The sequence below is a fragment of the Protomyctophum bolini genome (genome assembly GCF_963924005.1).
Source record: "Protomyctophum bolini genome assembly, chromosome: 10".
Lineage (NCBI taxonomy): Eukaryota > Metazoa > Chordata > Actinopteri > Myctophiformes > Myctophidae > Protomyctophum > Protomyctophum bolini.
Genome location: NC_137871.1, coordinates 20808628 through 20825455, shown reverse-complemented (window position 1 = coordinate 20825455; position 16828 = coordinate 20808628). Strand labels below are relative to the sequence as shown.

At 42.3% G+C, this 16828-nt stretch overlaps 1 protein-coding gene across 4 annotated transcripts in view; it reads left to right on the top strand.

Annotated features, from left to right (window-relative positions):
- The first annotated feature begins 232 nt into the window (after nucleotides 1-232).
- arhgef37 (Rho guanine nucleotide exchange factor (GEF) 37) overlaps nucleotides 233-16828 on the top strand; it is a 147672-nt gene continuing 131076 nt past the window's right edge. For 3 of the 4 annotated variants that reach the window (XR_013964761.1, XM_080774329.1, XM_080774327.1), the window contains exons 1-5: nucleotides 233-455; nucleotides 761-815; nucleotides 5181-5280; nucleotides 6433-6914; nucleotides 11576-11705. Coding sequence is in view for 3 of the 4 variants with exons in the window: in XM_080774329.1 (XP_080630455.1) it covers nucleotides 6447-6914; nucleotides 11576-11705 (598 nt within the window). In the remaining variant the exon portion in view is untranslated. Of the gene's footprint in view, nucleotides 456-760; nucleotides 816-5180; nucleotides 5281-5631; nucleotides 5720-6432; nucleotides 6915-11575; nucleotides 11706-16828 lie in introns of all 4 variants that reach the window. The other variant, XM_080774328.1, reaches the window with a different exon arrangement.

Sequence of the window (16828 nt, the reverse complement as noted above, 5' to 3'; positions counted from 1 at the left end):
GGTCCGTGGTTGGTGTCTGGTGATGTTATATCTGGATTTGCTTGATAATCAGCTTTGCTACCGTCCTGTCGGTCCGTCTGATCTCTTTTGGTTACTGTCTGAAGACAATATAGGTCACCCGTTCGTTCAGTACTCTCCTCTCTCAGCAACCACAAAGACACACCCACTCATACACAAACTGTGTTTATATGCAGCAGAGTAGCAGCTAGCAGCAGCTCAAACACACAACAGGTGGATGATATATGAAGAAGATAGTCAGAGATGGTACCGCCGGGCGGGCCGACCAAATCCCCCTCCTGTCTACACTATAAGTCTACATTCTGTGATGACACAATTCATTCCTCCCTCGGTTAAATAAATCCAGACTTCCTTCCTGAGCTGCCGCTGCGATCGAGTCGACTCGGCCAGGCTGACTGTCTGTCACTGAACTGCAGGAGGATTTTAACACGCCGATCGTAAGTAATTTATGCATTCTGTTTTGTAGCCTACATTTATTTCATTTATCCTGATTCCTATTTCCTACTACTGCAAGCAGCGAGCTTTTGAAATGTCATGATTCCATAGACCACGTGTAGACCCGAAAGTGTGTGTGTGTGTGTGTGTGTGTGTCACCCACCCCCTTTTCCCCTCACTGTATTTTTTTTTATATGATGATTTCCTGTTTTTGGCTATATAGAAGACAAGTGTATATGTTGACGTCATTGACGTCATGTAAATCGTGTGAATTGATTTCAAAACGTTTTTAATCTTGTTGTTGCAGATTCTGTGATAGCTGCATACCTGCCTGAATGGAACCGTTCATTAAAGAAATCTGGGTAAGACTCACAAACTGATCATGCAATTTGATGCCTAAACTGTTTCTGCCATATTTCCATTTCAAAATTTCCTCTGCTGCAGTTTAGTAAGAAGATTTAACATGGTTATCTAAATTGATTGATTGAACTAAGTACAGGTCAATACAAAAACTGCCACAAGCATAAATCCAGAAAAAATCACTACTGTTTACATCAAGGTCCTGCATTTTTACTTCATCGGAACATTTAGACATACAAATATGCACTTCTATGAAAAAAAAGTAATTCATCATATATGTAGCAGAGTGGCTCACAGTCACAGCCTCTCAGCCTGATGGCCTCAAAAGTCTAATGTCTCCCCATAGTCATAGGGATATCCCTTTGGGTTAGTGGTTAAGATGTTGCCAGCTTTCCACGTGGGAGACTGGTTCGATTCCCACTGGGTGTTACATAATATGCAGTTAAAGAAAGTTACTTGCGCACTTGGGACCACTTGTGGTAGTGTGAATGCTGCGTACCGTTCCCGGGAGTGGATCAGCCAACCGTTCCCGGGTCCACATTGGGACCGATTGAAGTGTACTCTGATACGGATCGCTGCAATGTGAAAGCACTGAATACAGTTGAATGAAGTGTACCCGGTTGCGGAAGAATCGAGACCAATGTGAATCATGGCCAGCGGAGACCAGGCAACCGTATTCGGTTCAAATCAATCAGACTCAGTGTGAATCCCCCCGAAGAAGTCCTTAATCCGACCAGCAAGTCTTTAATCCGACAAGATCTGTAGAAGTTAACCCTTTCAAACTGGGAAAGCATCTGTGTCATTTTAGATTTGACCATTTGCTATTCCAAAAATAGCAGATATATACAAGCTCACAGCATGCCACTTTGTGCCTCGCTGCGAGCTTGTACATCTGTTATTTTTGAACATATCTTGAAAGTGTGAGAAGAATTACTAGATTAGAAGGCCTTTGTGAAATTGGCCTCGGGTCTTAAGTATAAACAAAACACTCCAAGTCCTAAGGCGTTTGCTTATGGCAAAACAATGATAGGCTCTGACAGTCTCTTGCAGTCTCTGTGGCTACTTCTGATCTAATATTTAATAAGCGACCATGTCCATGTAATGATTTCAGCAGCCCAACAAACACCACAGTGAAGCTATTTGTGCGAACATGATCTCATGCATGTGATAGCCGCTATCTGAGCAGTAACAACAACAACAGCAGCAACGCAGCTTCATAAAGCCTCTAGTCATCATCATAATCATCACTATGGTGAACCAGCTCATAATCCCACCTGGCAGCATTCCTCACTGTCCTCCCTGTCGCTATGACGTCCACATTCCATAATGATTCAATCTTCCTGCACTGAACATACTTCATTGTTTGGCTTTACTTCATTGTTTGGCTTTACTTTCACTTTACTTTGCTGCTTTAGTAAGGATTCTCAGTTGCATGTGTGTCACTTTACTGTATGCAGGTTAGGGATGTTAATAGTTAATCGATTAATCGCCGCTAAGAAATTAGTCAATTAAACGTAACAGTTAATAATTAATCGTAATTAATCGAAAAGTATGCGGTTCTATCTTTGGGTGGTTTTCTGCGAATGTAATGCTGTCTGCGCGCACGCGTGGCTGAGGAACGCACATACAAAGATGTCATTGCCTGGCCCTGTATCGTCATGTATTTATCTGTGCAAATGTATTTCTACCTTTACTACATACATCTGTCTAAAGTCTAAACTAAAGCAGAGGTTCTGTATGCATAGTTTGCATACATCTGTCTAAAGTCTAAACTCTACTAAAGCAGAGGTTCTTTATGCATACATCTGTCTAAACTAAAGCAGAGGTTCTTTACACATACATCTGTCTAAAGTTTAAACTAAAGCAGAGGTTCTTTATACATACATCTGTCTAAACGGAAAAAAAAATGAATATAGTTTATTTCGATCTTTCAGAGGGAGACATTACACAAAAACAGTTTACTTTTTTCTTTTTTTTTGTGATCGAAAAGGCATAGGCAGAAGCTTAAAGCTTATTAGTGCCTATCCTTATATCAACATATTCCAAAATACTGTTGAAAATATGCCTAACAATCAACAAATTACATTTATAGAAAATAGAAAATTAAACGAAAATAAAGCAAAAACAGAAAACAGACAACGAGAAAAAACAAAAACAAGGAGGAAAAAATAGACAAAAACAGACAAAGCTACAATGTTAGTCCAACACTGCATGGCATAACATAGCTCAGCTCCCCACTTATTCCAGGTTATATCTATGCAATAATTCCTGTTTGAGCCTCTTTTTAAATTGTTTTAGGTTGTTGCTTTGCTTTATTGGCTCAGACAAGCTGTTCCACAGCTTAACTCCATGAACAGAAACACACATGCTCTTTAAGGTTGTTCCAACACTTATTTGTTTGAAGTTTAGTTCCCCTCTCAGCTCATACCTCCCATCCCTATCCCTAAACCTTTTTTGGATATTTCCAGGAAGCAGATTATGTCTTGCTTCAAATAATACTTGTGCTGTTTTAAAATCAACTAAATCAAAAAACTTTAATGTATGTGAATTTAGAAACAGTGGATTTGTGTGTTCATAGTAATTTACTTTATTGACTATTCTTATTGCTTTTTTCTGCAGTAAATATATTGGCTGAAGGTTGCTTTTGTATGTGTTACCCCACAGTTCTACACAGTAGGTGAGATATGGTGTTATAAGGGTGCAATAGAGAGTGTTTAGTGATTTAGACTCAAGGACATTTCTTGTTTTGCCCATGACACCAATATTTCTCGCTAATTTAGACCGGATATAATTAATCTGGGGTTTCCAAGAGAACTTATGATCTATTATTACTCCTAAAAACAGAGTATCAAAAACTCTTTCTAGTATGATATGCTTTTAAATAATATTAATATATTAATTATTAATATATTATAAAATATTAAAGCAGAGGTTCTTTATTTTGCATACATCTGTCTAAACTAAAGCAGAGGTTCTTTATACATACATCTGTCTAAAGTTTCTCTAAACTAAAGCAGAGGTTTTTTATGCATACATCTGTCTAAACTAAAGCAGAAGTTCTTTATACATAAATCTGTCTAAAGTTTCTCTAAACTAAAGCAGAGGTTCTTTATGCATACATCTGTCTAAACTAAAGCAGAGGTTCTTTATACATGTATAAAGAACCTCTGCTTTAGTTTAGAGAAACTTTAGACAGATGTATGTATACATCTGTCTAAAGTTTCTCTAAACTAAAGCAGAGGTTCTTTATGCATACATCTGTCTAAACTAAAGCAGAGGTTCCTGAACGTTTTAGGTCGAGAACCAAAAGAGAGATTAGACGTTTGCCCAGACGGAACCCAGACTAGTGAAAACAGCACAACAATAGTGTACAACGCCACATTGCGAGCTCCGTGACCCACAAATGGGTCGCGACCCACTGTTTGGGAAACGGTGATCTAAAAAAGTGGTTCTCAAAGTTCCCCAGGGGTCCTTGAAGGAGTTCCAGGGGGTCCCCAGCTAAAGGTCCATTTGGTTCCATTTGTACACTCAGAGTTAAATTAACATTGATTTTACAATATAAATTGGGGTCTCAGAGATAGAAATGGCATTAAATGGGGGTCTGTAGACTAATATGCATGGTCCTTGAAATTAAACGGGTTGAGAATCCGTTTAAATCTTCTCTTATGGGGGTCCCTGGCATATCTTTTCAAATGGGGGTCCACAGGCTAATTAGTGTCAATGTGGGGGTCCTTGACATGAAAACGTTTGGGAACCACTGATTTAAAGTTCTGATGTAAGGGTCTGAGTGGAGGAAATGGACATGTAAATGTTTTTGTTCTTTCTCCAGGAAACCCTGACAATCACTTTAGGATGCAGTGCCCCACGGTGCTTTTGTTTGGCGTGAAAGGGGTCTGTCCCTCTCTCTGTTTCTGTCTGTCTGTGCTCTCATTGGTCGGCCGGTGTAGTGTTTCTCTCGCCCATTGGCTCCGGAGTTTCAGAGTGCCCCGCTGGTCAGCCTGTTGAATGGCTGCCAGAGGAGGCGTCACTCCCCCCCCTTCACCACCCCGGCTGCTGCAGTCACTCAGTTTATTCAGCTGTGTGTGTGTGTGTGTGTGTGTGTGTGTGTGTGTGTGTGTGTGTGTGTGTGTGTGTGTGTGTGAGAGAGGTTTTAACACACAGCTACCCCCACATACACACACAGTAACACACGGTTTAAAAAACAGCTTGGTGACCCTCCTCTCCCATCCCCCGTTTCCTCCCAGTCCCTCCCTCACACACCCCTGCCACATGGGGCTGAGCAGAAAACTGCAGTGTGTGTGAGTGAGTCATTGGAGAAAGTTACATCAATGAGTGGTGTGTGTGTGTTTGTCTCCTTTCCCAACCAGCGTGCCTCACCATTGCAGCAGATTCCTCCACAGGGTTAGGACACTGGGAACATCGAGAGGGAGAGGAAAGGCTGCAGCTGACTAGGGGATTCTGCACGAGGTAAAGATTATGTGATCTCACGGAGGCTGTAAAAATGATATGCTGTCAGTTGATTTCAGGAAGAATTGGGATCATGGCTTTAACTTTGGCTCGTTTGCTTTGGTTTCTCTGAGTGTGTCTGTACCTTCAGGTGAAGAACTGTCCAAATGCAGAGAATTCTGCTCAATGTTGCTTAGTCATATACCACATAGTCTAGAATGTGTTGCTAAAACTAATTAAGATTAAGGCTGGAAGGCGAACAAATCAAAATGTGTGAATGAAAGACTACCAGTTTTAAAGTGAAACTGTGGAAGTTACATAACAATCATTGCAGTATACTATTTAACCCTTGTGCATTTATTTTAAATTAAGCTTGATGACTATCTAGCAACAGCATCAGTAGTAGATGGCAGCCCTCTAAACACCCCACAAGCCTGCCAGCGGCCCAATGGATGTCAATGTGTGTATACAATTTAAGAGAACTAGATGTGTGCGCCTTGTACTAAATGGTGGTAAATAGATGTAAAACACCCGTTTTTCACACTTTGGCTTCAAGTTCTCAAGTGAGATGCTCCTGTTCTGCCGACAGATACAAATCTGATCATCAGGCAAAGATACTTTCTGATCCTGTCACATGGAACATTGTAATATAAAGTTTTAGGGTGGGCGGTTGCTTTTAATTCAATTCAAAGGAGCTTTATTGGCATGAGAAAACATATGTTTACGTTGCCAAAGCAAGTGTCAAAATATCACAACAGTACAGTTTGAGGGGGTACAGCATTTTGTAAACAGTGCTATGTCACATTGCATCGTTATATACATATACAGGGTATAAAGATTTTTTGGTACAAATAGCAGCATTTTCTTTCTCAGGACTATTTCATTTAAATAGTATACAGAAAAACCCAGATTTAAGATCCTTAGTCCTTAGGGTGGTTGTATTCCATTGGCTAACCTTATTTTGTCGCAACAGTTCACAAATCTTGCTGCTGTGTTTGCACATTGTTGTATTTCTCCCAATAGCTATGGGAGTTTTTTGTCATTGGTCATAGTTTCAAACTGACTTTGGGTGTGTGTAACCTTTGATTTCACTGTACAGAGGTCTTTTCTTTGACTGCCTGGTGAATATGGTCAGTGAGTCCGCTGTTTGACGCTGTTTCTCTGCTCTCGCAGAGGTCTCTTCCAATATGGAGGTGTCCAGGAGGCCTCAGACTGCCTGTCCTCAGCTGCCTCATCCTACACAGACCTCCCGCAGCCCGCCCCCCGCTGGCCTTTCAGAGGACCACCGACCTGCAGGGGAAGGCGGAGCGGGGACAGATGGCACCAGTGACGCTGAGAAGGACACTGGAGAACAGGCGTCCTGCTCGGAGGACGAAGCCACGGAATCGGCCGTGTTCGCAGAGTCACCGGCTGACGCAGACACTTCCAAGGGCCAAGATGGATGTTCAGAAGGCAGCGCCGCGGCCCAGGAGCAGTCTCCGGAAGAGCTGGCAGCAGCCAAAAAGAGGCTTGAAGAAGAGGAAGCCTTGGCTAAGGAGAGGGCTGCCCAGAGGCAGCTGTTGGCCATAGAAGAACTAGTTTACACCGAGCGGAACTTTCTTCGGATGCTGCAGCTCAGTACAGTCACCATCAGGAACAACCTGGGCAAACTGCAGGTATGGATGGCTTTGGGATATTATGTAGCTCAGTTAAAACTTGATTTGTATCATACAACTCATTCAAGGTGGAAATGCAATGTGTTTAGTTTGACAATAACACTGCATAATACACAGGGCCGCCGTGCCTCAGGAAGGTAGAGCAGCCTTTTGGGAATCTGAATGTTCCCCGAATCGATCCCCGGCTCCCCCTGGGTTAGAGTTCTTGAGCAAGACACTGCTCCCGATGAGCAGGTTGGCGTGGTGAATGCATGGTGAATGTGTATGTTGTGTGCGTAAATCGGTTGTAACATACTTTCAATAAGGATGCTAACCAGGGCCGTGGAGAGAGCACTGAGGGTGAGAGTTTTGACACTATTTTGTGGCCTTTTTGTGGGTTTGGTCACTTGTGCCATTTCAGACCAGAAAGGTAAAGACTTGGTCTTGTCCGTGGTAAATGTTTAGATTTCCTGTTTTACACACCATTATGATGTTCTTATTTAGATCATAACAGCCACTTACTGAATGTCAGTCTCCAGGTTTTCTCCAGAATAAGTATGGCAATTATTTATTATGACTCTATGGCACATTTACATTAGGAGTCCAACTAGTACTAGTAAGTGGTTCTAAAATGACCCCTGTAACTCTGAGAGTGTTCAAATGGAACCAAATGGACAATAATATTACCAGAAACATATGAATATATAGCTCTGAATGACCATAACAGGTCTGTAACTCTGAGAGTGTTCAAATGGAACCAAATGGACCCGTAAGTCCATTCATTTTGTATGTCTGTGGCAAAAATGTAAAAATTTAATGTTGACAGAAATGTCCACCACAAGCCAGCATGGCATTGACTTCTGTAATGGAACGAGATGTTCCACACTCCACAGTCAATAACTTGGCCCATGTCATTGGACAGTAAAATAAGCATTACATTTTCATTACAATGTAAACATTAAAAAATATATATATAATAGTGATTATTGATTAGGATGTTAACCACGGCCGTGCAGAGAGCACTGAGGGGGCAGGGGCCCAAACCCAAGAGCGCACGTGCATAGCGTTTCTTTCTTTATTTTGGTGTGCATGGTGTTTCTGCTTCCACCACAGTATTCTGTTCACAGGAAGGACATACAGCAGTGGGCTTGAACCGACTGATGTCTCAGATTTACATGAATATTGTTGGTGGTGGTCAGTTATGGGATTTTTCTTAGTCTTCTTCATATTCTGGTCTCGTTCCCCAGGGAAGTTTACGCATACAGTAGGGAGTGAAAGTTAACAAAGAACGGTACATGTACTATGGTAAATGGTGCATTTATATAGCGCCTTTATCCAACACATAAACAGAGATTGTGCATTACACACACGCACACACACACACACACACACACACACACGTTCACACGCCGATGCAGGAGGAAACCATGCAAGGCACAAAACCTGCACATCGGGAGCAATTAGGGGTTCAGAGTCTTGATCAAGGACACTTCCACACTAACTCTGGGGGAGCCCACAGGGTTCAAACTGGGAACCTTGCGGTTCCCATCCGGTCCCTGAGCTACTGCCGCCCATGGGCTGGGCGATATGGACAAAATAGATGCACGACAGATATAAATCGGTATTCATATTGTGGAGATGGCTATTGTTGCTTTCATAAAAATGTACACCATGATATTTTTAATACCTATATAATATTGGTAGTAATGGCAAACAAGAGAACAGCTCAGTGAAAATTTAAAATTAATTAAAAATAAATTTACTGTAATAATGAATATATGTCATATCATATCACAATATCAATCAATATCATTGCAAAATCCCCTCTAATCTCACATCACAATATCAATATACTGCTAATATATAATAATATACTGCATACGAACCACCATTATCAACCCCCACGTGAGGAAGAGATGGAAAGATCTTAGATACACATAAATTGCCCTGTTCCTTATAGCGGTGGTTCCCAAAGTGGGGTCCATGGAGTCAGGGACCCCCAGCCAGGGGTCTCCAGCTAAATGATAGTTTGGAACGAAATGGACCCTTATCCTTATGGGTCCATTTGGTTCCATTTGTACACTCTCAGAGTTACATTAACCTCGATTTTACAATATAAATTGGGGGTCCCAGAGATAGAAATGCCATTAAATGGGGGGTCCGTAGACTAATTTGAGAATCACTGCTAAAGCCGTAAAAATCTTCTCTTATGGGAGGTCCCTTTTCAAATGTGGTCCGCGGGCTAATGAGTGTCAATTTGGGGATCCTTGACATGAAAATGTTTGGGAACCACTGCCTTATGGAACCTGAACAGTCCAGTAATGGCACACTATTGTTTGTTGCTGGTAAATGTCTTTGGATGTAGACAAAACAGGGTTGGATAAAGAAGTGAGTAAAATAGGGCTGGGTGCCAGTGCTGGGGACAGGGCACAGACAGAGAGATGGAATAGATGTGACTCACTGAATGGAGCCATTGTCAGGCAGCAAAACTCACTGTTCTCCTTATGTTGTGTGTTGAGTGCAGATTCTACACTGTTCCACTAAAAATGTATTCTGAGAATAATGTTTTACACTTGACCAGTGGTGGTGGGTGCTGAAATGTGTGTAGAACAGATGATTGTGTCAGTGATAAGGAATGTGTCTGTCTGCTCCCGGTGAACAGTGGTAAGAGTGACAGGCACCATAATGCAACAGCTGCAGCCATTTGTCCTATATCAAAGTGTCCTTGAACAAGACAATTGAACCCGTATGGTACCTGCTGCTCCGCATTTGTAATTCACTCTGGACAGAGGAATGCCTACAATGACTGTGGTATATCGCAGTGGTTTTCAACCTTTTTCATGTCAAGGCCCGTTATTTATTTGGGATTTGAGCCACGGAACCACCATTTGATGAGGTGTAGCCTCTCAGACCCAAAACTAAAGAATATGTCCAAATTTCCATGCTGTATTGATGTTGGTGCTATTAGGAGAGATAACAGGCAAACTAACAATTCTTCTTCTACATTCTCTATTTGTGTAGACTTCTTGTAAATTAACTTAAGTACCGGTAATGCAGATGTTTTAACAAAATGTAACTTGAGATTGTAAAATGAAACCAAATGGACCCGTACAGGTCCATTTGGTTTAATTGTACGCTCTCAATAGTTAAAGATCTAATAAGGGTTCATTTGGTTACCAACTGAAACTTCATCATATAGCTGGGGACCACCTAGAACCCCCTCAAGGACCACTGGTTGAGATTACCACTATATATCGTATATCAGGGGTTCCCAACCTGTCAATAGAGCGTCGCAGTCCCGCCCCCTTTTTAGAATGACGAGTGGCTCAGAAAATAATTTCCCATTCATTTTCCCCATAGGCTTTTCAAAAAGTATTTATTTAAAGACCTTTTAAGCCTCGTACAAAGCCAACTCGAGTTGTGACAAATCATGACCACAAACACAATGTTTTGGGCCGAACAAATAATTAGAAGAAAATCACGCATCATTGTACCAAAACCCAGAAACGGTTGTTCGCTGAACACACGTGAACGGTAAAGATGCCAAGGATTCGACAGTGATGTCACTGTTATGCTACGCAACACGAAAGTAACACAGACTCGGCGGTGTTTATGAACCACGGTCAGTGACGCGTCGCTGATGAATCCTTGGTATCTTCATTCGACCGAGTCGGTCGGGAAAACTTGGGATTCCTTTCTTGCGTGCCTGCGGGACATGTCCTGGCCGAACGTGGTCCGGCACTGGTCTGCGTAAGAGTGGTTGGGAACCTCTGTCGTATATGGTTGCAGCAACACAAAAACATTCACGGTAAGATTAAGAAGCTACACATTTTAGCCCTCCAAGCTACACTGATATCGTTTAGGGAGGCCCTTGTTGAATGGGTTAGAAAGGCCGCCTGGGAAACGGAAGGTCCCAGGTTCGATTAAGTCTGACCACTTGGGCAGCAATCACCAAACAAGTCCAAATTAATTCATTACAATTATGGGAACAGCACAGCACACTTGCATCTTAAAGTCTCACATTCTCAAATCTCTGAGATTTTTCTGCTGAGTGTAATTAATTTAAACTTTAACAGTATAAACGCTAGTCCACCTGATAGTTTGGTCGATTCATTGGGTGCTAAAGAGCATCTCAACCAGTAGCTTCCAGGAGAGATCCTCTGCTTACATGTGTAGATTCTTATTTGGTTGGAGTTAAAACCTGCATACACGCTGTCCTTAACTGTACACTATGGCACATACAGTCACACACTATGGAAAACTGTCAAATAGACTTGCTCGCTGTATAATCTTTTAAGGAAGATGTCTTAGAGAGACATTTGTATTTTTATATTGCTCATAATGTTCTCCGTGCTCAAAAGTGAGGAAGAGCAAAATTCAGAAGAAACGTTTATTTATTATTACTATCTTTGCACACCTCACTTTGAGCACAGAGCACGTTATGAGAAATGGCAAAATAAAATAAATACTATTTTCTTAGTCTCGGGAAGATGTCTTTCTTCTAATGGTTTATGCATCGAGCAACTCCTTTTCTGCCAGTTTTCCTTTGTTTTTGAGACCACCAGGTGCAGTCAACCCTGTACAAAGGACAAAAGAAGGGCGCAGCAGTTTACCATGTACATTATGAAAAGTATTAACTGTGTGTGTGTGTGTGTGTGTGTGCCCGTCCGTCCGTCCTCTAGCCTCCCCTGCCCAATCTCAGCAGCATGTTTCTCTACATAGAAGAGGTGATTGATGTATCGGGTCGTCTCCTCAGCCTGTTGGACCAGAAACATGTCCAGCCGGGAGATCCTCTCTTCTTGGAGACACTCTGTAAGGGACACAAACTTCTCTGTAACACCCTCCTGTTATATTCACATTATATTGTACAATACATCCTACTCACTCACTATAACCACGATCAAACGTTTTACCCATGCAACCAGAAGTCATTGCGAACGCAGAGAGCACTTACTATGAGACCTAGCAGATCATGTCTGTCTGTCTGTGTGTGTGTCTGTCTGTCTGTGTGTCTGTCCCGCTATCCAAATATGGAGTGTGTTGCATCAGCAATCACTCAGCTCCATATATGGGCACAAAAGGGGCCAGGTCCACTCAGCTCCATATATGGGCACAAAAGGGGCACCATATAAGGAGTCCCCAAAGCAGCTATACGTCCAAAACCCAAAAATGTACGAGCTGCGTTCGCTTCCCGCGTTTGCGCGTCTTACTCGTTAATATTTATTTTTTCATTTTAAAGTTTTTATCGGACCTCAGGAGGAAGTGAATCCTCCTGGTAGTCAGGTTCCTTACGTTCAGATATATGAGTTCGTAGGCTTAAGACGAAGATTTGTAAAACTATATATTTTTGGAAACCTTAGGGCCTAACGAATCAGAAAATGTTTGTTGCCATTTTTTTCGAGGTCGGTAAAGCAGCCATCTTGGAGCTTTAAAAATGGCTACTTTCAAAAACGAATTTCTCAATATCTCGCCTACTAAATGACCTAAAATCAAGATTGCAGTGGTTAAGGAGCAAGGAATCCAATGGAGCTGACTACAATATAAATGAGACATGTATGGATTGGTATTTTGCATTTTATTCATATCTTGCATTCTTTTACACGATTAAATTGCATTATTCTTGGTCAAAATACACTAGCTGTTTTTATTGGGACATTCAGGGCTTTCTCTGGCTTTTTGTAGATGGTCCCTCCAAAGGTAATGAAAAGGTCCCTAAAATATCCTCATTGAATGCTGGTTTTAGTCATAGCTCAATGCTGTGGTTGAAAACACCAAACACTTCCAAGGCCTCTATGTACCCCCCTTTCTGAAGAAGGGAACGTTTGTCTTCTTTGCTGCAGACAACACAGATTTTTCTGAAGATACTGCTGATGGCAAAGGCACCACTCACGGAACAATCGTGGCAGTATACCAGAAAGCTAACGCTCCTGGAGAACCTATTGCCCCCCCTCTGACCATCGAAAACTGTCGGTCACGCCATACCATGTACAGATGATGCATTGTGACAAACCCAAACCACAGCCATACAAAAGGACAAACCAGTTTGCAGTCAACAAAGACGGCATCGCTGCAAACTATCAGCTGACACACCTAGGATGGATAGTAGCTTATGCATTATCCAGGCAGAAGACTGGAGAGAATCCCAGCATGATTCCATGTTGGGCAGGGTACAACTCACTACTGTCCTCAAGTCTGCCGTCACTCAGATTGGATCTCTACCACTGCTTCCAGAGGTGGCTCATGAATGGTCAACCCTTCTCACTGTGATCTTGCAGGCAGGTGAGCTGAGGCGCCTGGCAGTTGGTGAAGAACATCCTACGGTCATCTCATTTGACATGACACTCTATGAGAAGGTTGTGCAGTTGTTGGATGCCAGGCCTGAGTTGAAGCGCACAGTTGTCCCCAGACTTGGTGAACTCCATGCTGTCATGGCTGCTCTGAGAGCTCTTGGAACATCCATAGATAATTCAGGCATAGATGATGCATGGATAGAAGCTGACGTCTATGGTTCAGCAACAACAAGATTCTGAACTGCTCACACTACAAGCGTTCTCTCCAAGCCCATATCTATTCATACGTAGCTCTGTATGAACTGGTACTGGAGGAATTCTTCAGAGAGAACCCACAGATGAAAGAAGACTTCTGTCAGGCAACGGAGCAAGTGGAATCAGCCTGTTCTGAGGAGAACAAATCCACAAAAGCTGAATCTGCCAAGCAAGCTAATGCTACCCTCCACGATGTCTTGACTACTGCTGAGGTGGTGAAAGCATTCAACGAGTGGGAAACACAGCGAGCCTCAAATGCCATGTTCAAATCAATCATGAACTACCTGCACCGAGTGGAGACAGTCCTGTTCTTCATAGCTGCATCTCGCAATGCTGATCTGACACTCCATCTGCAAGCAGCAGAAGGACTGGGCCAGCTGTTCTTTGCTTTTGACAGGATCAAATACAAGCGACTCTGGCCCAGATACATCGCTGATATGTATGATCTCAAAATGAATCATCCTGAGACCTGGAAGAAACTTGAAGCAGGTAATCTGTCAGTCACCAGAAGTGACATTCCGTTTGTGTCCATAGGTGCAGACCACGCATGCATCTCAACAAGCAGATGAAGGTCCATTCTGGACTGATTGGTATCTCAAACAACGCCAACGCTAGACAGAGATTCTTCATGGCTACCCCAGAACTGTCATGTCTGTCAAGAGAGTTCAAGGGTCAGTTTGAAATCGGAACAGCTGGCAAAAACACAGAACATCCTGGACTATAGGGTTAAGTAACATCAGAAGAGATCTTGAGGCAGTTGACAAAATCAAGGCTGCAATTCTGAGTCATGGCAACCCGGTTACTGCTGAAGGTGACAAGTTGTACAACTTCATCACACATGCTTATGTCCCACAGGAGTATGTCCCACAGATCTTAAACATCAATGACACTGGGCAGAAACTGTACGAAGACTATGTGTCAGAGCGAATCAATGGAGACATCAGCCTCTGGGCACCAGTCAAGAAGGAAAGGTGGTTGTCCAAAAGCTGACAAAGAAGCCACCAACAGTAGTCACAGTAAAATATTTAAGTGTATGGTTCTACGGTAGACTGATGTCCCTAACCAGAGACTACGATGAGGTGATTCTGGTTTTTGACACCTACAAGGCTGATTCTTTGAAGCACATCACAAGAGAGAAAAGAAGAAAAGGAAAGGATTCAATTCAATATCAAATCAGGGACGACACAAGCATCAAGAACGTTCCAATGAGCCGCTTACTTTCACATGACGAAACAAAAGCGGATCTGACAGAGTATCTGGCATCAAAGACCATTGAATACAGCCACGAATCCCCCAAGCTTGTCATCGCTTCTGCTGCAGGTCACACTGAGAGCAACAGTGGATTGTACATTGAAGACAACAACCACGAAGAAGCAGACACCTTGTTAATCCACCATGCAGTTCTGGCTTCACGTCGCAACCCCTCCAGTGCACAGCTCATGTTCTTCTCTCCGGACACAGATGTACTTGTGTTGGTTGTTGCAAATTACGAAATCCTGCTGAAAAATACATATGTTTCCATGGCATCTGGGATTTTGGAAGTGAAGCCAATATGGAATGCAATATGGAATTGGTGTAGATCGAGCAAAAGCTTTGCCAGCCTTTCACGCATTTACAGGAGCAGACAACACAGGGTGCTTTTCTAGAATAGGCAAAGCTACCTGGCTGAGCATCTACCTCAAAGCAGATGACCATGCCGTTAAGGCTCTTCACATGCTTTCTCAGACTAGGAAAGTGACAGAGGATCTTCATTCTGCATTAGCGACGTTTGTTTGCACTGTATACTCTCCGAAAGGGATCAAACAATATCCCTGAACTGAGGTGGCATCTTTTCTGCAAACACATGTGAGTGAGAAGCTTCCACCCACACTTGGTGCCCTCAAGCAACATGTCCTAAGGGCCCATATCCAGGCCAGCGTGTGGGGTCAGGCTGACATCGCTCAGCAAGAGTTCCTTGACCCACTACAGAACGGCTACCACAAGGACAAGGACGGCCAGCTGAAACCAGTCACAACTGAGCTCCTCCCTGCACCAGAATGTATCATTGAGATGGTCAGATGTCAGTGTAAAGCAGACTGCTCTTCACACAGATGTTCGTGCACTTCAGTGGGGCTCCCCTGCACAGAACTCTGTCAGTGTAGCTCTGACTGCCAGAATGAGGAAGACTGTCGTGATATCACGTATGCAAGTGACAGTGATGACAATGAAAATGATGGAGATTATGCTTAATTGTAGACTCAACAGCCTGTGTTTTTCAACAACAAAGCCAATGAGAGATTGTACATATTGTTATGTTAAACAATTTTGATGGATATTATGTTGGACTTGTTTGTTACAGTTCATTGAACTTTCAATGTACAGAGATTATGGGATATGTTGGATTTTAATTGTTGATTGTCCAGCTTGTCCAGCTTTTAGTGTATGTTCACAAACTTTGTCCTGAGTGGAGAATTTTACTTCATAGTGTCTGATGATGCACGATGATAAGAGCACCCCTCACTTCACACAGGTGTGATTTTTTTTGTTAAGTTCTTGATTAAAGGTACCTTTGTCTTGATTAAAGTTGTCTCCTGTCTTTTGAGAGATGTGATAAAGTGTTTGTGAAAAATTCCATTGTTTGGGAGATACATATCATCATACATATCAAGATTACCAGAATAATACCATTTGATCATGTAAAAATGCAAAATACCCACCCATTTACATTGAAAATCAGCTCAATTAGATTCCTTGCCCCAAAAAATATAGATTTAACCACTGCAATCTTGATTTTTAGGTCATTTAGTAGGCGAGATATTGAGAAATTCGTTTTTGAAAGTAGCCATTTTTAAAGCTCCAAGATGGCTGCTTTACCGACCTCGAAAAAAATGGCAACAAACATTTTCTGATTCGTTAGGCCCTAAGGTTTTCAAAAATATATAGTTTTACAAATCTTCGTCTTAAGCCTACGAAATTACATAAGGAACCTGACTATGGAGAGCAACGTAGATCGAATTAAAAATTTTCGAGATTCAGGAATAGCATGGCATCTTTCAGCCAATGGTCTGGTTTAGGGGGGAGTGGAGATTTCCAGTCTAGGAGGATTCTCCTTCGAGCGAATGATGATAGAAAGGCTATACAGTTATGAACCTTTTTGTTACACTTAATATTCTTTGGAAGTACACCAAAGATTGCCACTTCAGGACAGGGGAGTAAGGATATACTAAACATTTCTAGAAGTCATTAATATTTCTAAAGAACAACCTAGTTTTGGTGGCTCAGGAGATGGGTTGGGTACTTAAACAGTTACTATCCTAGCTTTAAGCCAGTGTATACTCAACGCAATGTACAAAACGCAACACAGTTCAACACCTCACGCTTCTAATCACTACATGTGTTATTATTCAGAAA